Source organism: Eumetopias jubatus, unplaced genomic scaffold (assembly GCF_037043125.1).
Source record: "Eumetopias jubatus isolate StellerSeaLion01/CBP00866 unplaced genomic scaffold, mEumJub1_p1.0 scaffold_10, whole genome shotgun sequence".
In the NCBI taxonomy this organism is placed as follows: Eukaryota; Metazoa; Chordata; class Mammalia; order Carnivora; family Otariidae; genus Eumetopias; species Eumetopias jubatus.
This window is the reverse complement of record NW_028274816.1, coordinates 102222602-102246127: the sequence shown is the minus strand read 5'-3', so window position 1 is coordinate 102246127 and position 23526 is coordinate 102222602. Positions and strand designations below refer to the sequence as shown.

At 51.7% G+C, this 23526-nt stretch overlaps 1 protein-coding gene across 2 annotated transcripts; it reads left to right on the top strand.

Moving 5' to 3' along the window:
* Nucleotides 1–1575: 1575 nt before the first annotated feature.
* Nucleotides 1576–22504, top strand: ODAD4 (outer dynein arm docking complex subunit 4). 2 transcript variants are annotated; one of them, XM_028094087.2, is made up of 12 exons: nucleotides 1576–1774; nucleotides 3485–3616; nucleotides 3849–3999; nucleotides 4669–4730; nucleotides 5033–5198; nucleotides 6521–6745; nucleotides 6908–7115; nucleotides 12600–12686; nucleotides 14288–14484; nucleotides 17474–17574; nucleotides 20358–20442; nucleotides 21815–22504. In XM_028094087.2, exons 1-12 carry the CDS (start codon nucleotides 1661–1663, stop codon nucleotides 22375–22377), a joined length of 2091 nt encoding a protein of 696 aa, XP_027949888.1. In that variant the 5' UTR covers nucleotides 1576–1660; the 3' UTR covers nucleotides 22378–22504. The 2 variants fall into 2 exon arrangements, with proteins under 2 accessions (XP_027949888.1, XP_027949887.1); XM_028094086.2 differs by having other exon boundaries at nucleotides 6521–7115.
* The last annotated feature ends 1022 nt before the right edge of the window (nucleotides 22505–23526 follow it).

Below are 23526 nucleotides of genomic sequence, written 5' to 3'. Positions count from 1 at the left end.
TTGAATTAAACCTATAGATTTCCTCTTTGCAGGAGGATTTTCCAATTAACTGCTGGTCACTTCAGCAATGTGTTCAACTCACCTATGTGCCCATCGTAATAACATGTAAGTTATGGGGGCGCCTGGGTGGTTCAGTCATTAAGTGTCTGCCTTTGGCTCAGGTCATGATCCCAGGGTCCTGGGATCGAGCCCCACGTGGGGCTCCCTGCTCAGCGGGGAGCCTGCTTCTCCCTCTCCCACTCCCCCTGCTTGTGTTCCCTCTCTCACTGTGTCTCTCTCTCTCTGTCAAATGAATAAATAAAATCTTTAAAAAATATATATATAACATATAAGTTATGGAAGCCAGCACATGAGGTTGCTGCTCCTTACACACTTTGTGAACTTACACACCTCTGGCCTTTGCTTACCTCCTTCCCTACTTAGGTCTCTTGGGCACCATTCCTACTCACCCTCCGCTCAAATGTGACCCCTTTGATGAAGCTGTCTCTAATCCAGCCCAGGCCGTGACAGAATTTTTCACTCATCTATCCTCACCTCCTTCACAGGCACACAGAACTTCGAATCTCTCAACATCGCTTTGGTAAGTCATTATCGTTTATGCATTTCACTCCCTGACTAGACCAAACTCTTCCAAGCAAGGAACCATATTATTTTTTTTATCTTGGCATTAAAGTCATTCTTTTCTTAATTACAATTTTGAGATAATTGTAGATTCATAGTCAGTTGTAAGAAATAATAAAAAGATCCCATGTACCCTTTGCCCAGTTTCCCCCAATGGTAACATCTTGAAAAACTTGAGTACAATAACACAACAGAAAATAGACGCTGGTACGATCCACTGATCCTATTCCGATTTCTCCAGCTTTACATGTACTCATCGATGTGTACATCTGCGTAGTTAGGGCCATCTTTAACTATTTAAACTTTAACAATGATTTATTTAGCTCCTACTATGTGCCAGACAGTTGCATTCTGGAAACACAAGGTTACGACAGGGTCCCTGCCTTAATGGAGGTCACGATGTCACTGGCGTTGGAAGTTGACGTTTTTTCAAAGTAATGTCGCAAAGGCAGGGTGTTCGAGGGAACCTAGCAGAATCTCGTTTACTTTTTTGGCAGAGGGAGTGAGGGAATGGGGAAAGCCGTCAGGAGAGGCCTCGATCAGAGCCTACCACAAGCAGGTGCTCAATAAATATGTTAAATTAAGGTCGAACCCAACGTTGTCTTCCACGAAATCCCTTGCAAATCCTCATGTCCTGAATGTGGCGGTGCACATATCCTTGCCACGTATGCCTTATCCCTATTTGGAATCCTGCCCCCAATCCTCTTCCAACATTACTGGCTGTAAATTCTGGACACCAGGCACAGCCCTCGGGAGAGAATCGACGGAACTCGCAACAACAAACACAGCCTGGCGCAGCCCCTGGGCAGGCACCCACCACACGCCCGTCACGCCCTCGCCCACGCGCTGCTGGGCCGGCGCATGCGCACGCTGGCGGCGGATGTACCGCGCACTCCCGCCCCGAGGGAGCGAGGGGAGGGGCCGGAAGCAACTCTACGCTTCCTGGTTGCTAAGAGACAGGGCTTCCACAAGCCAGACCGAGGTTCTCCGGCTTCTTTTCCTCCCTTTTTCTGCTTCAGCGTCACCGAATCCGGCTACCATGTCGGACCCAGAAGCTGACAGCTTGCGAAGGACCTTTCCCTCTTACATGGCGGAGGGCGAGCGGCTGTATCTGTGCGGAGAGTTCTCTAAAGCCGCCCATAGCTTCAGCAACGTGAGTTGGGCTCTGAACCTACCAGTCACCCATCACCACTTCTGATTGCTGATAACACTGAGGTCCCCGTGGTGCCTGGAGGACCCTATTGTTTCTGTTATTCATTTGTTCCTGATGGACGCACTACTGTCAACTTCTGTCACTGCCTCGCCATTTTATACCATTTCCCACTTGCCTTGTGCTTGTTAGTAACCGTTCTCTGCATTAACAGTGACTTCTTTTTTTACTGAAATGTGATTGGCCTCTTCCCACAGAGCAGCCTTAATTTCCCATCATTGGCTGGGAAATGGGCTTGGAGGCTGCATGCCCAAGTGGTGAAATCTCAAGCACACAGTTGCTCACAGAAGATGGCCAGTAAATAACATTATTCTATATAATCTTAGTACCAATTGCTTAACCCCACCCTATGGAGATTGGGTGCTGTTTTAGGATATTAGGCACACTGCTGCTAAGTGCAGTACAACCCTATGAGGGAGGTTCTGTTATTACTCCATTTTATAGATGAGGAAACTGATACAGAAGTTTGAGTACATGGCGGAGATCACTGAACTGGCAAGAGAAGGTTTTCAAACCCAGGCACTCAGATTCCAGTGCTGAGGCGCTAACCACCATACATACTCCCTCACAAGTAAGCTAGTAGATGTTGGTTTTTTTTTTTAAATTTTATTTATTTATTTGACAGAGAGAGACACAGCGAGAGAGGGAACACAAGCAGGGGGAGTGGGAGAGGGAGAAGCAGGCTTCCCGCCGAGCAGGGAGCCCAGTGCAGGGCTCGATCCCAAGACCCTGGGATCGTGACCTGAGCCGAAGGCAGACACTTAACGACTGAGCTACCCAGGCGCCCCTCTTTTCTTCTTTTAAAGAGTTATTTATCTTACTTATTTTGAGGGAGAGAGAGAGAGTGCACACGTGCATGTGGGCGGTAGAGGGGCAGAGGGAGAGGGAGGAGAGAAGCAGACTCCTGCTAAGGGCAGAGCTCTACCTGGGGCTTGATCTCTCAACCCCGAGATCATAACCTGAGCTGAAATCAAGAGGCAGACGCCTAACTGATTGAGCCATCCCGGTGCCCCTCCAATGATGATTTCAAACAGAAGAAAGGACACGGGGAGCAGGAGAAATGTTCCATTCCCACTTTATTGCCCAAATCGCAGTTTCGGTTTTGCTAGCATTTTCATCTTGATCTCCTGAAATAGTGATTTGTTCATTTGTTCTCAATAAGCTCTGTAAAAAGAGAGAGCTAGGGGAATGGATGACTCAAGTTGCAGATGTCCTAAAACCTATTTCGTTAGCCTTCAGAATGCTTAGCCTCTGAAATGTATTTTGAGTGTTGTACAGCCATTTGAGGTTTGTGGTTGAATTTGGTATGCACTAAAAATCGTAAGCTTCTATTGCCTGAGCAGACTGGAGGAATCCCAGACATGTGGGGGAAATTCAGTATATCCACAGAATGGTATATTCACACATTTCCACCAATGGATTTCACAATAGCTAGTGATTTGACCTTGTTCGAGATGAGCTACGTGCAGCCTGTTAGTGGACTGAGCAAAGATCGATGTTGTGCTGCTTTTGGTTTGAAAAGATCCAGAGACCTGTTTGCTGGCCTGAGGAGTCCCCTTGAAATGCTGGCAGGACGGTTTGGGATGCTCTTTCTGGTCAGGCTTCTACCTTGTGTTGCCTGGTGCCTGTCAACCTGGGTGGTTCTTTTCTTAGGCTCTTCACCTTCAGAATGGAGATAAGAACTGCCTGGTTGCCCGATCCAAGTGCTTCCTGAAGATGGGAGAGCTGGAGAAGTCCCTGAAGGATGCTGAGGCTTCACTCCAGAGTGACCCGACTTTCTGCAAGGTGACTCAATCTGGCTTTCACCACTGCCATTGCCTGTCGCAGCCTCTGATGAGAAGCTGAAGAACCAGCCAGACTGCCTAGGGTTTGATGCCTTTTCTCTCCCTGGGTCACTTACCTAGCTACCTGCACCTGTATCCCGACCTTGATCCTCAACCCAGGACCCTCTGCTCCACCACACCTAAGTCCTGTAAGGCCTTGTCTGCCACCTCAATTTGACTTCCTCTCATTTCAGGGAATTTTACAAAAGGCTGAGACCCTGTACACCATGGGAGACTTTGAGTTTGCCCTGGTGTTCTATCATCGAGGCTACAAGCTGCGGCCTGACCAAGAATTCAAAGTTGGAATTCAGAAAGCTCAGGAAGCCATCAACAACTCAGTGGGAAGTGAGTGACCATTGGACCTATGCCCTTATCCTAGGAGGCTCTTGGAATCCTTGGGCTTGGAGGTGCGATGAGTGAGCAGCTACCACCAGGCCTGCGGGGAGTGTCATGCTTGGATTTGGTTGCTGCTGATTTTGTTGAAAATCAGGAACTAATCTGTCTATCCAGAGGACCAGCCCCTGATCCATTGTGCTCAGCTCTGCAACTTCTGGTTCTCCTCTAAGCCAGATGCAAAGGCTATTCACATTAGGCCTGTCTTTGGCCTGGTTTCATGGGATAGAATGAGGTCCTGAGCCTAGCCTTCCCTAGTTCCTGGCTTCCTCTCTTACTGGGAATGCACCAAGGACTGGCCTTACCCATTGGCTTAGTGGCAGGGGGAGAAGGGAGGAGAGCAAGAGTTTGCCCTGTGGGTAGCAGAGTGTGGAAATGGCTGGGAATGGAGAGCTCTCCCAGTGCCAGGGACTGCCTTTGGAAATCTGGCTGCCATGGCCTTGGGATATCAGGGGCTGCCTACCTATAGGAGAGTGTTATTCCAAATATCCTGTACCATCAACCTGCTGGACTGGCTCAGAGACAGCTTTGCCATAACCTGCAGTGATTTCTACATAAAAATATGTGATAGGTCATGCTTGAGGGCCTGGCACACCTGAGCCCCAGCCTCTTTTCTTGCAGGTCCTTCTTCAATTAAGCTAGAGAACAAAGGGGACCTCTCCTTCTTAAACAAGCAAGCTGAGGTAAGGGCCTTGGTTCTGATATCACATTCCCTCCCAAGGAAGTGCCCACATGTGCCTGAGGTCTCAGTGGCCCTCTAACCTGGGGACAGTCAGCTCCTGCCCATCATGGGCAGCCGTGGGATTCTGCCCCAGCCCCAGAGGGGTCTTGGGAATCTAGCTGTTCCCAGACCAGACACAGTCCATGGTTCTTGACCCACAGAGAGGTCTTGGAGGAGATGTCTGGGATCACAGACTCTGGGGCCATGTCTGGGTACTCTGTGCTCCTTGTTGAGGCTCTATTGGGTATTGCTCCATCTTCCCAGAGTATGAAAGCCCAGCAGAAGCCTCATCCCGTGAGACAACTCTTACATCACCCCAAGAGAGAGTCCAAGCGGAAGGGCTCGCTCAAGAGTGAGAAGATTGTCCGCCAGCTCCTGGGCGAGCTCTACGTGGACAAGGAGTATCTGGAGAAGCTCCTATTGGATGAAGGTTTCAGATACTTTGTTTGCAACAGGGAACTTGTGGCAAAGGAAATCTGGGACAGGTGCTGGAATACATGAGCTGGAGACAGAGCCTGTCATGTAACGTTAGCCTATGGACAGGATTTCCTAGTATTCTCATTTACAGATGAGAAAACTCAAGTGCAGAAAGATTAAGTAACTTACCAAAGGTTACACATCAGTAAACAGTGACATGGCTCTTGGGTTTGAATCTAGGATGTCCAATTTCAGAACCAGTGCCCTTAGCACTATGGTACCCCTGGGAGGAAACCCTAGAGATTGGGGTTCTTTTATCACCTAGGTCCCTGGAGGAGCATCCCCTGAGCCTTCAATTTGTAGAAAGGGCAAAGGAATCCAGCTGGGACATGCTAGAAGGGGAATCCTATGATACTAGTACAAGAATGTTCTGAAATATCTGGTCTAATGCCTCCTTTTATAGATAAGGAAAGAGAGACCTTGAATGGGGAGCAACTTGTCCAAGATGACAAGCAAGTTCGTGAAGTCGACCCCAGAGGCCAGCCTACTAACCTCCAGTCTAACGCTCTTTCCACTATACTGTGCTGGCAGTGGCAAGAAGTAGGGCAGAGCCTTGAAATGAAATGGGAGGGTGGGAGTATTGCCATTAGCTGATAAGCCTAAGCAGGATTCATCCTTGAATCAAATGCCTATTCTCCAGAACTGCCTTCCTGAGGTTATCTGCAGGACTCCCTGCAGGTCTGTGTCTCAGGAGCAGCTTCCCTGCTGGCACTTCTCTGTTGGGGCCTGAACACTTCCCTCCAGAGGAGCTTCTGTGGAGGAAGGGGTGGCCTGAAAATTACCCCACAAGGCCTTGCAGTTTTGCTACCAGCTCTAACCTCTGGTCAGGCAGGCGGGCAAAGCTTGGGCACACTCTTCCAGCTCCCTGCTGGCCCTGGCCCACTTGGCACCTGGGGATTCCCTTGGCACTGGCAACCGGGACCAGGCTGTGCATTCACACTCAGTCTTCTCAGCAGACACAACCTGAAATCAGGGGGCCCGAGGGTTGCGGTCCTTTCAGGCAGCTATCTGCCAGTGGCCCCCTCGGCTAGTTCCTTGTATCTTTGCCATAAGAGGCCTGTGCACGAAGTTTTACACCATGGCAGTGTCTGAAAGAGGGGCTCTGGCCTCACCTGGGTCCACATAGAGCCACCCTGCTACCTATGTGCTCTTGCTTTTCCCAGCTCAAAGCAGAGCTCCCCTTAGGGGACCCCACAGCAGGAATCCCCTGCTAAGAGGAGGTGGCTCCCTTAGACGCCGGTTCTAGTTGGTTTCTCCTCACACCATTCTTCCCAGACCTGATCAAAGGCACCATCAAGCATGGCCTGACCGTGGAGGACCTCATCATGACAGGCATCAACTACCTGGACACCCGCAGTAACTTCTGGAGGCAGCAGAAGCCCATCTATGCCAGGGAGCGGGACCGGAAGCTGATGCAAGAGAAATGGCTAAGGGACCGCAAGCGCCGTCCCTCACAGACGGCCCATTACATCCTCAAGAGCCTCGAGGACATCGACATGTGTGGGTGGTGTTCTCGGAAGGGCGAGGCCTTGGCCAGGTGGTGGGAGAGCACCAGAGGGGCCCGAGATTTCAGGCCTGTGGAGCGTATCTGGGGGGAGGTGGGTTCTCCCATCAGCCTGAGGAGACTGCTCCCACCTCCCTGTCCCCCATTTCCCTTCCTAGTGCTGACCAGTGGCAGTGCTGATGGCAGCCTTCAGAAAGCTGAGAAAGTGCTGAAGAAAGTGCTGGAATGGAACAAAGAGGAGGTGCCCAACAAGGACGAGCTGGTCGGAAACTTGTACAGCTGCATAGGGAATGCCCAGATTGAGCTGGGGCAGATGGTCGCAGCCCTGCAGAGCCACAGAAAGGACTTGGAGATCGCCAAGGAATAGTGAGTTCCCAGGGAAGGCTGAGCGGCTGGGGCCCATGGGCCTATGGATGAGCGGGGTGGGGGCTGCACACCAGCCTTTTTCCGGGGCTGCTGGTGGGTGAGCTCCCAGGACCGAGGCTAAGAGGCAGACCTAGACTGTCAGCTTTTTTGCCCCAAAGAGGAAGGCAGTGGCCCAAAATGCCAAAAAGCTCCCAGACGTTGGGTTCTGAGGGGATAGGTCTATTCTTTTTTTTTTTTAAAGATTTTATTTATTTATTTGAGAGGAAGAGAATGAGAGACAGAGAGCCCAAGAGGGAAGAGGGTCAGAGGGAGAAGCAGACTCCCCGCTGAGCGGGAGCCCGATGTGGGACTCGATCCCGGGACTCCAGGATCATGACCGGAGCCGAAGGCAGTCGCTTAACCAACTGAGCCACCCAGGCGCCCGGGATAGGTCTATTCTTAAATCATCTCAGCAAGCACAGGTCAACCCCAGACCCATCAGCGGCTGCTAGCCTTGGGGACCAGATACAAGGGTCCTCTCCCTGCAGACGTAAAACAAAAGGTGACATAGCTAAGAATGGTAATTGTGGGAAGTGTCACAAAGGACATGTACAGGACACAGTGCTATGAGAATTATACTCCAGGAGGATTTCATTGGGCATTGGGCAACACAGTCTGTGGGAGGGTCCTGAGGCAGGCAGGAGGAAGCTCAAAGCCACAGAACACAGAGTATTGCTAGGGGAAGAGTGGCTAAGGGGAAGCCAGACCAAATGGCAGCAGTCAGATCAAGCAGGGCCTCAGATACTGTGCTGCTGACCAAGAAAATGGGCTCCGGAGTCAGACTGACCTGGCCTTCGGAACTGTACCCCGCAGCTGCTGGACTTTGGGCAAGGCACTTCACCTCTCCCAGCCAGGTCTCTTCCGTCCAGTGTGCATAACAGTAGCCCCTTCCTGAGACGGCAGAAGGGTAGAGGACAGGCCGAAGTCCAGGCAAAGATCTCAGGACAGTGCCGGGTATCCACAATAATATGAATACCGACTATCCGCTCTTCCCCAGACTCGAGGGCCCCTCTGAAAGGTACCATCACTTTCCGGGCCTCCTGCTTCTCACCTCTGGAGTCCTCCAAGACTTTCTCCTGCTCACTTTCCACTTGCCCTACAGTCCGAGCCTCTCCCTACCTCCCATCATCCTATTTCCACTCACAGGTCAGGTCTTGGCTCTCCCTGCCTCTAGCTGTATCCACGCATCACTTCCTGAGACCTGCGTTTTTTTCCAGCAGTTCTTCCGTGGCTGACACCCAGGCCTTGTCCCCTCGTTGCCTGCAGGTTAAAACCACATGCCTTCACCTGGCACCTTCACCTTCAAGGCCTCCTCTGAACGCGCTTCCACACAGCCCTCCCACGTCACTCCTCCGTTTGGGTCAAACTGTATTTCTTTTTCTTTTTTCTTTTTTTTTTTAATTTTTATTTATTTATTCACGAGAGACAGAGAGAGAGAGGCAGAGGGAGAAGCAGGCTCCCCGAGGAGCAGGGAGCCCGATGCGGGACTCGATCCCAGGACCCCGGGATCATGACCTGAGCCGAAGGCAGACACTTAACGACTGAGCCACCCAGGCGCCCTTTTTTCTTTTTTAAGATTTTTTTTTTTTTTACGGGAGGCCTGGGTGGCTCAGTCGTTAAGTGTCGTTAAGTCATTAAGGCAAGAGGATTCTTGCCTAATCCTCCGACCTGGGTTTCCTGCAGCCCAGCTGGCCCTCCTGTGCAGAACAAGTCCAGTGGTAGGACTGGGATACAGTTCCAGCTCCCAGTTCTGCTCAGCTCGGGGTGCCCTTCCTGACCTGACTTCTCCTGGCCCCAGTAGACCCAATTCTGTCCAGGCCCCTGGGCATCCTGTGCCCCCACCAACACCTTGTGGCTCTGCTCCTGCAGCCCCTAAACAGGACTCCCTTCTCTTTCTTCATCAACTTCCCCCTTCCCGTCCTTCACAACTATAAATATGTCTCCCTTCAGGAAAGTTCCAAGTGTCCGCTGGGTGATTTAGAAATCCGCGCCACCTTGGTGCTCCCTCTCTAAACTCTGTGTGGATCCTGGCTCCCCTGTTAGACTTTGGATTTTGGAAGGGACTATCTTATATCACTTTCTCTTCCCAGCACCTTCCCTATAGTGGGCATGTGATAAATGCATGCCAAGTGGCTAAATAAACAGAGGTGTTCCTTAGACAATGTTAGTCCCTTTTTACCACCCACAGATGGGCCTCAGGTCTTGTTTGTTCAGGTACTCCCTCATTCTAATCAGCCATGCCCTCCAGTGGCCCCCCACCTCCAGAGCCTGCTAGCCCTCAAGGCACAGATCAAACCCCAGCTTGTCTCAGCAGCGTCTCCAGTGGCTCCTGCCCTCATTTTTTCCTCCAGATACTCTAGATGATTTGAGTGCATGCTTTCTCATTGCTATTGTTACTTCTTATTACACAGTATTATGAATAAATTAACATGTTACAACTTGTTCAATTCATCACACTGTAACAGAGCGCTCACTCTAGAAGGGGGGCCCATCAGACGTGCTGTCAGAGCAGTGGGTGCACAGTATGGCCGTAGGTCCAAGGAGAGAAGCGGGGGGAGCGCTGCTGGGAGCGGAGGGGGTTTCAGAGACGACAGGTCGGCCAAGGGGACGAGAGGGAGGGAGAAGGGCACCCTAGGCAGAGAGAAGTGGCAGGGATGGGAGACGCAGGGCGAGGGGCAAGACCTGTGGGGAGTGGCCGTCTGGGTCCCATCTTGGGGAGGGCTGAGGACCGAGGAGGAGTCTGGTTTTATACAAGTACTAGTGTGAGCACGGTACTTGGTCTGGAACTCTGGGGCACCGAGAGCAGAACTTGGAAGTCTCCCCCCACCCCCACCTCCCAGCACCACACTCCGCTCATGTACCTGGGGCCATGTTGACATGTATCCTTCCGGCCCCCTTTCGGTGTATTTACCTACATATTTATATACATATGCACATACCTAGGATTCTTAAAAGTAATTTACTTTTATGATTTTTAAGAAGCATATGTCTTGGAAAGGGTCTCATTCTTTAAATGGCTCCAGAGAAAAAGAATTTCAGCATGCATGGTAATTTCTTTAGCTACATCCCTGTGGGACACTCAGGCTGTTCCCCCTTTACCATCAAGCACAGCAACATTTGTGTGCGTGTTTCTGTGGGAAGAGAAACGGCTTGTTGAGATGTGCATGTTTGAAAGGCAGGTTTGGCCATGGTGGGGGTAGAATGAGTCCAAGGAGCAAAGTTTCATGGGACATAGTAGCCCTCTGGATGGCAGGGCCTTGAGGGATGAGGAGGCGGGAGAGAGCGGGAGGAGATGCTTGGCGGGGAGCATTGGGGGACAGTTTTCTTCTTTTATTTTTTGGGGAAGAATTTTTTAACAGATCAGTGTTTATGTGGTGGTAATGGTGAAGAACCGATGTAAGGGGAGCAATTGTCATTTTCTTTATGAAAATATCTTAATCTCATGGGCTCCTGGGTGGCTCAGTTGGTTAAGCGTCTGCCTTTGGCTCAGGTCATCATCTCAGGGTCCCGGGATCCAGCCCCATGTTGGGCTCCCTGCTCAGCAGGGAGTCCGCTTCTTCCTCTCCCTCTGCCACTCCCCCTGCTCGTGCTCTCTCCTCTCTCTCTCTCTCTCAAATAAATAAATAAAATCTTTTTTTAAAAAAAGAAAATACCTTAATCTCTTTTCTGATGTTACAGAAATACTGTAAACAATTTAAACAATATGGATAAATGGGTAGTTTCCCTCATACTCTTGTTTCCCTTGGATAATCATTGTTAATAGCTAGACCTACATCCTCTCTAATTTTAAAAGTGCCCATTTTGTGGGGCTCCTGTCTGGCTCAGTCAGTGGAGCACACAACTCTTGATCTCAGGGTTGTGAGTTCGATCCCCACATTGGGGGTAGAGATTGCTTGAAAATAAATTCTATAAAAAAAATGCCCCCTTTTTATTCCTTCACTTCTTTTTTGGTGAGTTAAAACAAAACAAGTTCATTTTTTTAAAAAGAGTTTATTTATTCATTTGAGAGAGAGAGAGCCAGCAAGCAGGGGTATGAAGAGGGAGAAGGGCAGAGAGAGAGACAGAGACAGAGAATCCCAGGCAGACTCCGCACTGAGCGCAGAACCTGATGCGGGGATCATGACCTGAGCTGAAACGGAGAGTTGGACGCTTAACTGCCTGCGCCATCCAGAGGCCCCACATTCATTCTCTTGTAGTTCTGAAGGTTAGACGTCTGAAGGCATTCTCACTGGGCCAGAACCAAGGTGTTGGCAAAGCTGTCTTCCCTCCACAGGCTCCAGGGAGAATCTGTTTCCAGGCTTTTCCACCTTCTAGACTTGTACTCGGTGCACTGCGCACCTCCTGTGTGGCCCCTTCCTCCGTTGTCAGGCCAGAACACAGCATCGTGCCTCGGGGCTGCATATTTATTCTTAGCACAAACGGGGCAACAGTCATAGTATACACTCCTGTAATCTGACTTTTTAACTTCATGTGTCAGGGGCTTTTTTTATACACAAAAATTGTCAGTGCTGGGGCACCGGTTTAGGTTGTTTCTAATGATTATTATTCTTGTCACATTCTCTTCTCCAGGTAAATTCCTAGAAGGGGAATTACTGCATCAAAGGGACATGTGTGTAAACTCTTGAGTGATTGCTCTCTAGAAAGGTTCCCATGGTGTTCATTCATGCCACAGGGCATGAAAGGACCTACGTACCACAGCCATGCCTCCTGGGCATCATCCCTCCAACTGGACTGGACGCCCAGTGCCTGAGGCATGACGCTGTGTTCCTGGCCTGACGATGGGCCTCTGTCTGCTTCTCTTCAATTACCACAGTGCTGAGAATGGCCAATTTCTTTTCCTTTCTTCCGTTCTCTCTCTCTTTCTTTTTTTTTTTTAAGTAGGCTCCACACCTAGCATTGAGCCCAACATGGGGTTTGAACTCATGACCCCGAGATCAAGACCTGAGCTGAGGGACACCTGGGTGGCTCAGTTGGTTAAACGTCTGACTCTTGGTTTTGGCTCAGGTCATGATCTCAACATGTGTTATGGGATTGAGCCCCGTGTCTGGCTCCTCGCTCAGCAGGGAGTCTGCTTGAAAGGTTCTCTGCCTCTGTCCCTCCCCGCCCCAAGTAAATAAATAAATCTTTAAATAAAAAATTTATTTATTTGAGAGAGAGCACAAGCGGGGGCGCGGGGGGGGCAGAGGGAGAGGGAGAAGCAGACTCCTGCTGAGCAGGAAGCTCGATGAGGGGCTTGATCCTAGGAACCTGGATCATGACCTGAGCAGAAGGTCAGGCTTCTGCTTAACCGACTGAGCCACCTAGGCACCCCAATAAATAAATCTTAAAAAAAAAAAAAAGACCTGATCTGAGATCAAGATTTGCACGCTTAACCAACTGAGCCACCCAGGCGCCCCTAGGATGGCCAGTTTCTAGTGAACAACAAATCCTGCTTCTTCCCCACAGTGACCTTCCCGATGCTAAGTCGAGAGCCCTTGACAACATTGGCAGGGTTTTTGCCAAAGTTGGGAAATTCCAGCAAGCCATTGACACGTGAGTAACCCCAGACTGCCCCTTCCCCACCCGAGGGCCAGGACTTCCCACCCTCACACCGGACTCCCAGCCTGGGGCCCGGATGCCAGGCAAAGAGGCATCAGAAGACCTGAGTTTGGCTCCTGGCTCTGCCACGTGACCATGGGCTAGTCACTTTGTCAACTCTGAGGCTCATCTGTTAAGTTGATTGACTAGAATGAGCATCTGCTCACAATTTCCCAGTGACAGGAATCACCTGGAGCACAGGTGCATGAATTACTGGGGCCCCTCCCTGAAATTCTGATTCTACAGGTCTGGGTTGGAGCTCAGGAAACTGGGGGGTTTTTTTGTTTTGTTTTAAGATTTTATTTATTTATTTGAGAGAGAGAGAGCTCGAGCACAAGTGGAGGGAGAGGTAGAGGGAGAGGGAGAAGCAGACTCCCCGCTGAGCAGGGAGTCCAGCAACACAGGACTCCATCCCAGGAGTCTGGATCCAATTAGACTCATTTGCTGGGACCCTTCTGCTCCACATCTCTTGGTTTCCTGAATGACCCCTGGTGTCTATGTGCCAAAAGACATACGAGTTTGAGAGTTCACCCACCCATTTGTATCTTTTTATAAGAAAATGTTTTGTAGGGGCGCCTGGGTGGCCCAGGTCATGGTCCCAGCGTTCTGGGATCAAGCCTCGCATTGGGTTCCCTACTCAGTGGGGAGTCTGCTTCTCCCTCTGCCTGTCCCTGTGCTCATGCTTTCTCTCTCTCTCTCAAATAAATAAATAAAATATTTAAAAAAGAATGTTTTGTAGTAAACTTGTGCTTATTGTTTTTTTTTTTAAAGATTTTATTTATTTATTCATGATAGACAGAGAGAGAGAGAGAGGCAGAGGGAGAAGCAGGCTCCCAAGGAGCAGGGAGCCCGATGCGGGACTCGATCCCAGGAGTCTGGGATCATGACCTGAGCCGAAGGCAGATGCTTAACCATCTGAGCCACCCAGGCGCCCACTTGTGCTTACTGTTAAAATATTAATTTGGGGTGCGCCTGGGTGGCTCAGTCGTTAAGCGTCTGCCTTCGGCTCAGGTCATGATCCCGGGGTCCTGGGATCGAGCCCCGCATCGGGCTCCCTGCTCGGCGGGAAGCCTGCTTCTCCCTCTCCCTCTCCCCCTGCTTGTGTTCCCTCTCTCGCTGTCTGTCAAATAAATAAAATAAAGTGTTAAAAAAATATATCAATTTGGGAAATGCAGAAGAGTAGCAGGAAAATTGTCTTCCCTCCCGAAGACGATGATAGGTCTAATCCTGATCTTCCCTTATTGATATCTTGTTTTTTTTTTTATTCTAATCTTTTCTGTGTGGATTTTGTCTTCTATATACTTAATGATACTCTTCAATGTTATTTTTATGTTATTTGAAATGCAAGTTTACAAACATGATTTTCAGTTGTTGTATCAGTTCTATCTGTAAATGTACTAAAATGGCTTTGGCCGTTTTAAAATATCTTCATGCTTACTGGCTCCACCCCTGAGTCCGAAAGAACTGGTAGTTGGAGAATGAGTTCTGCTCGGCCTCCTATGGCTGAGTACAGGGTTTGAGTGGAAAGAACTGACCCTGGTTCTTCACATTCCCAGGTGGGAGGAGAAGATCCCTCTGGCAAAAACCACCCTGGAGAAGACCTGGTTGTTCCACGAGATCGGCCGCTGCTACTTGGAGCTGGACCAGGCCTGGCAGGCCCAGCATTACGGTGAGAAGTCCCAACAGTGTGCTGAGGAAGAAGGGGACATCGAGTGGCAGCTGAATGCGAGCGTTCTGGTGGCTCAGGCACAAGGTATGGGCACGGAGAGAGGACCACCCGAGCTACCAGGCCAGGGCTGGGGACCCTTAGCATCCCAGTGTGTCCCTGGCCAGATGAATGTGGACTCAGAGTGGAGGACAAAGCCCTCCATTTTGACCAGCGTGTGGTAAGTGCCTTCTTTAAGCTAAGCTCAGTGAGAGCGTGGGGCACCCCCGAAGCTCCCACTGAGGAGCTCAGCTGCAGATCAGCCCAGCATCGTGTCATCATCAAAACAGCGCCACTTCCTCTGGCCTTGGTACCCTTTGAGTGTGCATTCTTGCACTTAATCACCGTGTGAGCCAATGACGAAGGCATTGTCCTCTTTTCACAGATGGGGAAACTGAGGCACTGCATGGTTAAGCTGACTGCCCCAGGTCCCATGAGGGACGTTTTCAGAGTGATGGAGATGTTCTTTTTCCCTGCAGAGCAGGGAGCCCAATGTGGGGTTCAATCCCAGGACCCTGGGATCATGACCTGAGCCGGAGGCAGACGTTTAACCGATTGAGCCACCCAGGTGCTTGATGGAGATGTTCTAAAACTGCGTTGTGGAGATCACTGTACAATTCCATAAAGTTACTGAAAGTCATTGAACTGTATACCCACAAATGGTGCATTTTATAATATCTAAATTACACCTCAATAAAGTTGTAAAAAATAACCCAGCAAGGGGTATGGGTGAGCAAGAATAGATGAAACAGGGTTGGTGGTATTTTGATAATTGTTGAAGCTGGGTGATGAGTCATAGGGGCTCACTATACTCCATCTATGTTTGTGTATATTTGAAATATTTCATAATACAAAGTTAGAAAGGAAATGGCTGGAAGTCACAGGTTAGTAAGCAATGAGGCTGGGACTAGAGCCCTGTCCCCTGTCCCCTGAGAGCACAGCAGACCCCCAGTGAGGGAGGCGATGTGGCAGGGGCTGTGGTCAAGGGCATCATCATTTTTTTAAAAAGATTTTATTTATTTATTTGACAGAGAGAGAGAGAATATACAAGCAGGGGGAGTAGCAGAGGGAGAGGGAGAAGCAGGCTTTCCAGTGGGGCAGGGAGCCCGACATGGGACTCAATCCCAGGGCCCTGGGATCATGATCTGAGCTGAAGGCAGACGCTCAATGGACTGAGCCACCCAGGTGTCCCAAGGGCATCATCATTCATTATTCTTAACACAAATACTTTCTTGGCACCTTCGAGGCACCAAGCGGGGTATACAGCAGGGATAACCACTGATAACCATGTCCTGCCTTCATGTCTGAGGAAGTCACTTTGAAGCAGAAACCTTAAGGATGAGAGGGCACCAACTATTCTAAAAGCTGAGGACAGGACTTTCCAGCCAACGGAACAGCATGTAGAAGGTGGGGAGGAGTTTGGCGGATTTAAGAAGCTAAAGGAGACCTGTGTCAGCGGGGCCCCTGGGGGCCCAGGAGGTCTGGATGGGGGAGGGTGATGAGGGGCCAGATCCGCAGGGCCTCATGGGCCTCATTACAAGTCAGAGATTCTCCCTTCAAAGCACAGGTAGAGACAACCACTGGAAGCTTTAAACTGGGGGAAGGCGTGAGTACTGGAGCTTTTCCTAGAACTCTTTCCTCTTCTCAGGAGGGCATAGCATAAGCTGAAGGGAAAATGCAATGTACCCCTCAGGGTCGATGTTGTCCTCAGTCTACTCCTTTTTTTTTTATAGATTTATTTATCGGGGCGCCTGGGTGGTGCAGTCACTTAAGCGTCCGACTCTTGGCTTCAGCTCAGGTCCTGATCTCAGGGGCGTGAGGCAGAGCCCCATGTCCAGCTCCGCGCTCAGCATGAAATCTGCTAAAGTCTCTCTCTCCCTCTGCCCCTCCCTGCTGTGCGCGCGCACTCGCTATAAAATCAATCAATCAATCTTTAAAAAAGAGAGACACTTATTTATTTATTTTAGAGGGGGCGGGGAGAAACTTCAGCAGATTCCATGCTGAGTGCGGAGCCAGACACAGGGCTCGATGTCACGGCCCTGAGGTCAGGAGCTGACCTGAAACCAAGAGTCGGACGCTTAACCGACTGCACCATTCATGCGCCCCTCCTCAGTCAACTCTTGAGGACTAACTTGGCCCCGAGGGCCCCTGGAGAGCCAGCCAGCCACTGCTGCTCTCAGTTTCCCCACGCTGGGATGGAAAAATCAAATGCAGCCGCCTGGAGCCACTGGGTTCTAGAGGCCGCACAGCCGCGCAGGCAGAGCTTGGGCTCTGGGTCCTCCTGGCTCAGAAACCTTGGGTGGTCAGTCAGCCAGGCAACAATGAGATCCCAGATGCAGCACTAACCAGCTGGGTGAGTGAGCTCAGACAGCAGCCGCTTCCTCTCGGGGTTCAGACTGTGCCCATGTGGGGGCTGGACTCCAGCTGCTGGCCCGTGAGTCACAGCCAGCCCTTTGATACCTCTGTTGGTCTTCACAACATGTTAGGGCAATTTGAATGAACAATTTTAAAATACGGGTTTCCAGGGGCACCTAGGTGGCTCAGTTGGTTAAGCATCCGACTCTTTTTCTTAGCTCAGGCTTGAGCTCAGGGTTGTGAGTTCAAGCCCTGGTACCAGGCTGGACTCCACACATGTAGAGCCTACTTAAAAAAAAAAAAAAAAAAAAAAAAATATATATATATATATATATATATATATATATGTGGATTTCCACTTCTGGAACAATCATACGTTGGGGCAAGATAGAATTGTCCCCCTGCCCTGGAGACACAGGATGTGTGCACAGGCCCTACCCCAGACCCTTCTTTCCTCTCTGACCTCTCTGAATGGCCTGCTCTCCAAGACTCAGGTTCCTAGGTGCTGGTCCTTAGTGGTGAGCTGGCCCAGGAATGCGATGGAAAGCGTGGTGATGGGCAGCTCAGTGACACTGCCTGAGGCCTCAGGCTTCTACCTGACCCTGGGCGGGGCTGGGCAGCCACACTGTCCAACACGCAGTGTCACGATCTACCTGTGCTATGCCTCCTTTCTGCTCTCCAGTCAAGCTGAGAGACTTCGAGTCGGCCGTGAGCAACTTTGAGAAGGCCCTGGAGAGAGCGAAGCTGGTCCACAACAACGAGGCGCAGCAGGCCATCATCAGCGTGAGCTGCCCGCCCCCTGGGCCCTGGCTGCGGGGAGGGCGTTGGGTGGGTCCTCAGCCTCAGTCAGCCAGAGCCCGGGGATTTATTACCCACCAAATGCAGGCCGCATTCTAGGTGGGGTAGTGGCTTTCAAATGCTCGCTGGTGCTCTCAGTTTATAGAGCAATCCAATATACCTATTTTTATTTGAAATAAACAATAGAAACGAAAGTTTAACAAAGCATATTTACCTTTACTATGTAGGCTATTTCTTATTATATTTTCCTTTTTCCTTTTGCTAAAGTTTCCATTTCCTTTTGTTTAATGCTGGTTGAAACTTCAACTGATTTTAGGGCTTGCCTTTTGGAAAATGCTGCTTCCTCCATGAGACAACAAGAAATACAGTGTGACTGCCTCACTCACATGCCTTCAGCCAGGCAGCCCGCCACATGCCTCCAGTTAGAGTCAAATGAATTAAAAGTAAATCAAATTTAAAATTCAGTTTCTCAGTCACACAGCCACATTTCAAGTGCTCAAAAGCCGCATGTGGCTTGTGGGTTCCAGAGAGTGTAGATCTAGAGGATTCTCATGGTGGCAGAAATTTCTGTTGGATAGTGCGGGTGTAGACCATAAGGGTCAGGAGGCAGAGACCAGAGGTGAAGCCAGAAGGGGCCTGCAGGTGCATCAGACTTGCCACTGCTCCCAGAGCTGCTCCAGGCAGATGTCCACCTTCAGTAGGGTCAGTGCACTGACCTCAAAGATGCACAGGCAGTTTGCATGAGTCCCCTGGCCTCCCCACCCCCCACCACTCCCCCTAGGCTGCCCCATGTTGAAATTCCAGAGCTTCCTACCAGCATGTGGCTGGACCCCAGTAAGCATCTACTGGCATGAATTAATCAGGGCCCTTGTCCTTGGGGAGCTTGCCCCTGTGGTTAAGAGAGGCCAGACATGATAATGAGGGGGCACCACGAGGGGCATGGCCTCGAGGACCAGACTAAAGGTTCAGCAGGTACTCGGGAAAGGGAGCAGGGACCCTGGGAAGTGGCAGCCGAGGATGCTCTGGTTGGAGGTGGGCCCCCTGCTGGGCTTCGAAGGACCACAGAAGGGTTTGGCCAGGCTGAGAAGAGGCAAGAGCACTGAAGGCACTGGAGGCCATGGACACTGAGAGGTCTGTGGGAAGCAGAAAAGAACCCCTGGGCCTGGATGCTAGGGGCTGGCTCACGATGGCAGAGGAGTAGGGCCAAAGGACCCTAGACGGTAGGTAGACCAGCTGGGACTTGAAGGGCTGGGAATAGCAGAGGGGCGACCTGATCTCGGATTTTTAGGGTGTGAGCTCACGGTTTGTGAGGACACTGGTGAGGCCACCCCTTTCCTGTAATGGTGGGGAAGTCGCCCCCGAGAGATTCCACCGTGTGGCAGTCTGTGCTCTCCCGTCCCCCGTCCCAGGGCGGCTTAGGCCTGCCACACTGCTGTTTTCTTCCTCTGTAGAGGGGGTTAGCTCCCCAAACGTGCACCTTGCCCTCCAAAGGAAGAGCGCTCCTTCCCTGAAGCCCTGTTGCTGCCCCTCCACTTGCACGCACTGTCTCTCGCCCTTAATGCCCTCCTGCAGGGTCACTCTGCAGCCGGAGAGAGACAGCTCCACAGTTCAACCCAGTAAATAGTTGCTGGCCACGGGCTGGCTCTGAGCTGCCCAGTCCAAAGGGGACAGCTGTGGTCCTGGCCCGCAGGAAGCTTCCTGTCAGCGGGAAGGTTAAAACAAAAACCCCTTGTTCCTGACCAGGGCGACAGGGAAGAGGGGACCCAAGGTGAGAGCGCCCCACTGGATGAGGCAGGGCTGGGTTTTCCCATCAACGGGGTCTGGGGTCGCCTTGAAGGCTGGGCAGGGTTTTGAAAATGAGAGGCAGGGGCGCCTGGGTGGCTCAGTCGTTAATCGGCTGCCTTCGGCTCAGGTCAGGGTCCCAGGGTCCTGGGATCGAGCCCCGCATCGGGCTCCCTGCTTGGCGGGAAGCCTGCTTCTCCCTCTCTCACTCCCCCTTCTTGTGTTCCCTCTCTCACTCCCCCTTCTTGTGTTCCCTCTCTCGCTGTCTCTGTCAAATAAATAAATAAAATCTTAAAAAAAAAAAAAAAGAAAGAAAATGAGAGGCAAAGAGAAAAGGCCCCACGGCCTTGGTGACCCCTCGTGAGACCAGGTCCCTGCCATCTCACCCTCCCGGACCAGCAGCTCTGGGCAGGAAGATCAACACTCCACAAGCATGTCCAGGCCCCTTCGTCTCTCTGTGGATGGTTCCTGAGTGCCTACTGCGGCTCTGCCTGGAACTACATACGCACAGGCTGAGCCCCAGGCCGCCAGGGAACCTGTAGACACCCCGGGAGCCCCTCTCAAGATGGGCCAGCACCCCAGTCCCACCAGGCAGTGTGCTTCCAAGTCCCCTCCATGGCTTGCTGCCTTGCTGAGTGATTAGGGGCTTCACTGTCTCTACATTGGCTGGAGCCAAAAGAAACTTCTGGTAAAGAGGTCGAAATGAGCAGACAAGAGACAACTCTGAAATACATACCGAAGCCCGAGGGAGCTGAAGTCCGAGTTACCTGCAGTTGTGTATCTCCTCCCACTTAGTGTGGCTAATTCCAGCTCCACAAGTCTAAATTAACCCCGGGGCAGGAGTCTGTGCAGAAGCCCAGGGAAAATGGAGGGCAGCAAGGCTGGTGCAGAGTCCTGCCTTCTGGAGTTGGGGCTCAGGTGATGAAAGGGAAGGTGTGGGTGCCAACAGGGGCTAAGAGAGGTCACCAGCTTCTCTCCACCCACAGGCCTTGGATGATGCCAACAAGGGCATCATCGAAGAGCTGAAGAAAACAGACTACAGGGAGACGCTGAGAGAAAAGAAAGAAAGAGGTGAGTGCCAGGAGGTAGCGCCAGGGTCCCTGTCCGCGCTCTCCAGCAGCTCTTCCAGTCCTGGGGTTGGGTTCCCTGGGGCAGGAGGAGGAGGTCCAGCCCGTGGCCACTGCCCTGAGAGTCCGCTCCTGTATTTCTCCATCTCCAGGTATTAGTTAAGCACTCCTCATGCGCTGCAAAAGTGTGGGATTTGGGGGAGACAGAGGTTCGGCCCCTGCCCCGGAAGAGCCCACAGCCCAGGGGCAAAGCCAGGAGATTTGAGCTGTCAGCAAAGGGGCTCCTGCGTGTGCGCGGGAAGCAGCAGAGCGAAGACACGGGGGCCGGGGGGGGCGGGGCGCGCAGGATGACAGTTCTACTCAGCTTCTGCCTGCCCCGCTGTGGTCTATCACCCCGGCAGCGTGGCGGTGACCCCTCCGGGCACCCAGGCACAGGGGGAGATCGGGTGTGAGGTTTCAGGCTGCCCCAGCAGCCAGATGACAGCCCTTTATTATGCAGCGCCCGCCATGTGGTGGCTGGGTCTCCTCAGGGAGGGCATCTGCCTCTGCTCCCACAGGCCCTTAGAGCTGCTCTCGGGACCCACCGGGGCAACAGAAGCTCCTAGCGGCCTCCCATCCCCTTGGCAGGCTACATGCGGCAGCTGCCGGGCTCTTCACCCCCGGACCGGCAGGCGGCAGCATTGCCCAGGTCTTCGCGGCCACGCAGCGGCCTCTTCCCTGCTAGGAACCTAGCCCCCCCCCCCCCCCCCGTCCCCGGGCAGGCATCTTAGAGACCTGGGGCTTCCAGGAAGAGAGTATGGGGGAGACTCAGGAGGGCACTGTGACTTTTCTCTGTAGCTCATAAAAACATGGAGCAAGGGTCCTTTTGATCATAAAAATAGCTCTCCAGCTGAACTCCCTGCTAACAGTCTGCTCATATTTTGATAGGGAACCTCCCAGTAAATGATGAATGTGCTTCCCAGGGACAAAGAATAACGGAGAATGAGGATGCTGGAGAAAAGAACCCCTGTCGTTTCCCAGCACCTGTGTTATTTCTCATAGGGAAAGAGAATGTGCTCTGAGAGCAGACCGTCCTGGGTTCAAATTCTGGCCCTGCCACTTATTTACTGGCAGCGTGACAACTGGCTGTGATTTCTCCGTCATCAGTCTCAGGTCTTTTGACGACGAACTCCGACCACTCCGACACTATGCCGTGAATTCCATGACAACCGCGCGACATCACCTCTGCAGCCCGCCGAGTGCCTGGAACAGGGCTGGTGCTCAGGAAACAGTGACCCGCTGTCTCTCAGAAGCACAGGCCCCAGGGGTTGAGGTGCCCCCGGGCCCAGAGATGGCCAAACTTTTACTTTTCTTCCCTCCTTTCTCTTGTTTTTCAGAAGAGGCCACTGAATTAGAAACCTTGAGAGCAGCGGTGGCAGGGAAGGAGAAGGAAAGCGCGAGAAGAGCAAGAGACGAGCCCGAGAAGGTGATGAAGCACTGGGAGCGAGAGCTAGCTGACAGTGAGAAAGAGACGGAAGACGAGTTGTCCCAGGAAACTCTGAGGGTCGCAGCGAGTGGACATGAAGAAAACAGGCAGAGAGAAGTAGGGGAAGCCAGCTCCTTCAGAACAGGGCTGGGAGCCACAGGGCGAGACTCAGGAGATGTTGCCAAGGGAGTGTCCAGAGACCTGGGCACAGGAAGCGAGGGAGAGGAGAACAGGAAACCGTTAGAAGTGGGCAGAATGGAATCAAGAGAAATTTACAGGAGGCCTTCAGAGCTGGACCAGAAACCCTCAGGAGAATTAAGCAGAAGGAAATCGCAAGGACTGGAGAGTCAAGTTTCAGAAGACAATAGAAGAGAGTCAGAAGAAATAGGGAAAACAGAACTGGGAGAAACAGCAGAAGCGACAAAGGCAGAAAATGGTGAAAACGTGGAAGAAGGTGAAAAAGAAGATGAATAAAGCAGCAGGCATCAGGACCAGGGACCTTGGGGATCTTATTCAACTGGACTTGAAATTTCAGGCTGAGATTTTTCTTTCATAGGAGAACAGGTGGACTGGGCTCCTCCACAGGTCGCCTCTGCCTCTTTCTGTTACTGTTTTCCTTTCAATAGATATCTCTCACTCTTACAAACCCCGAGTCTGTCATTTTGCCTCCCTGTTCACCCACAAGAGCCTTAGAGAATGAGGACCCGGCTCGGGGTACCCCTCTCCAAGCAGAACGCTGACCTTACCCTGGCCAGGTGACAAACACAGTCTCCAAGCAAGGCCTGATCCCGGAGTGTGATCAAGGTGGGAAATGTGCTCCTCTCCCCTGGGCCTGTCCAGGGACCTCATGGAAGAAATGATAGGGGTGCTAAGCAGAAAGCATTTCAGGATGGTAAGGAAACTGGTGAGCTCCAAGGGACCAGGCTAGCTTAAAGGGGAAGAAAAGGAGAGGCCTGGGAGTAGAGGTACGTCTGGGCAGCCACTGGACGTGGGTTCATCTTGCTCAGTGCCTGCTATGGTCACAGCACTGTGGGAGGCTTGACGGGAGAAGTGATGATGGGTCACGCCGAGGCCTGGCAGGCACGATGAAGTGAACGCTGGCATTGATAGGGGCATTGTGCTCGAGGAGCCCAGAGGAAGAGAGTTCCTGCCCGAGAACAGGGAGCAGTCCCCAGGAGGAGGGGCGGCTGGACTCCACCTGCGCCACCTGCAGGCGGTACAGTCAAGTAAATCAGGCTCCGGGAGCTGGTTTCCTCCTCCGTAGAACGGGTATCTGCCTCCGGGGTTGGCGTCAGGCTTCTATGAGTGCTCAGCACAGCACTTGGTACACGGGAAGCTCTCCGAAATCCGACCGAGTTTTCGGTGCCTTCGCAGAGGAGGTGGCAGCTGAACAGCTGCCTCAGAGGATGAGCTAGGATTTCACTACATTATTCATCTGTCCCCCGGCTATGGCCATCCTGGTTCCATCTCTTGGATGGTCCTTGGAAAGGTTAGGGCTGAAGTTAGGCCAGCTAGGACCAGACCCCGACTAATGTGAGGCAAGTGAGGCATTTCAGATGCCGTATTTCACAGGGCGCCATGAAACTCACTAAGCAACATACAGTATGTTAATGTAATGTTGTA

Coding starts and splice junctions, on each gene's coding strand:
- ODAD4 (XM_028094086.2), top strand. CDS start 1,661: ATGTCGGACCCAGAAGCTGACAGCTTGCGAAGGACCTTTCCCTCTTAC. Junction 3,617..3,848: donor GTGACCCGACTTTCTGCAAG/GTGACTCAATCT, acceptor CTCTCATTTCAG/GGAATTTTACAAAAGGCTGA. Junction 14,485..17,473: donor TCTGGTGGCTCAGGCACAAG/GTATGGGCACGG, acceptor TCTGCTCTCCAG/TCAAGCTGAGAGACTTCGAG.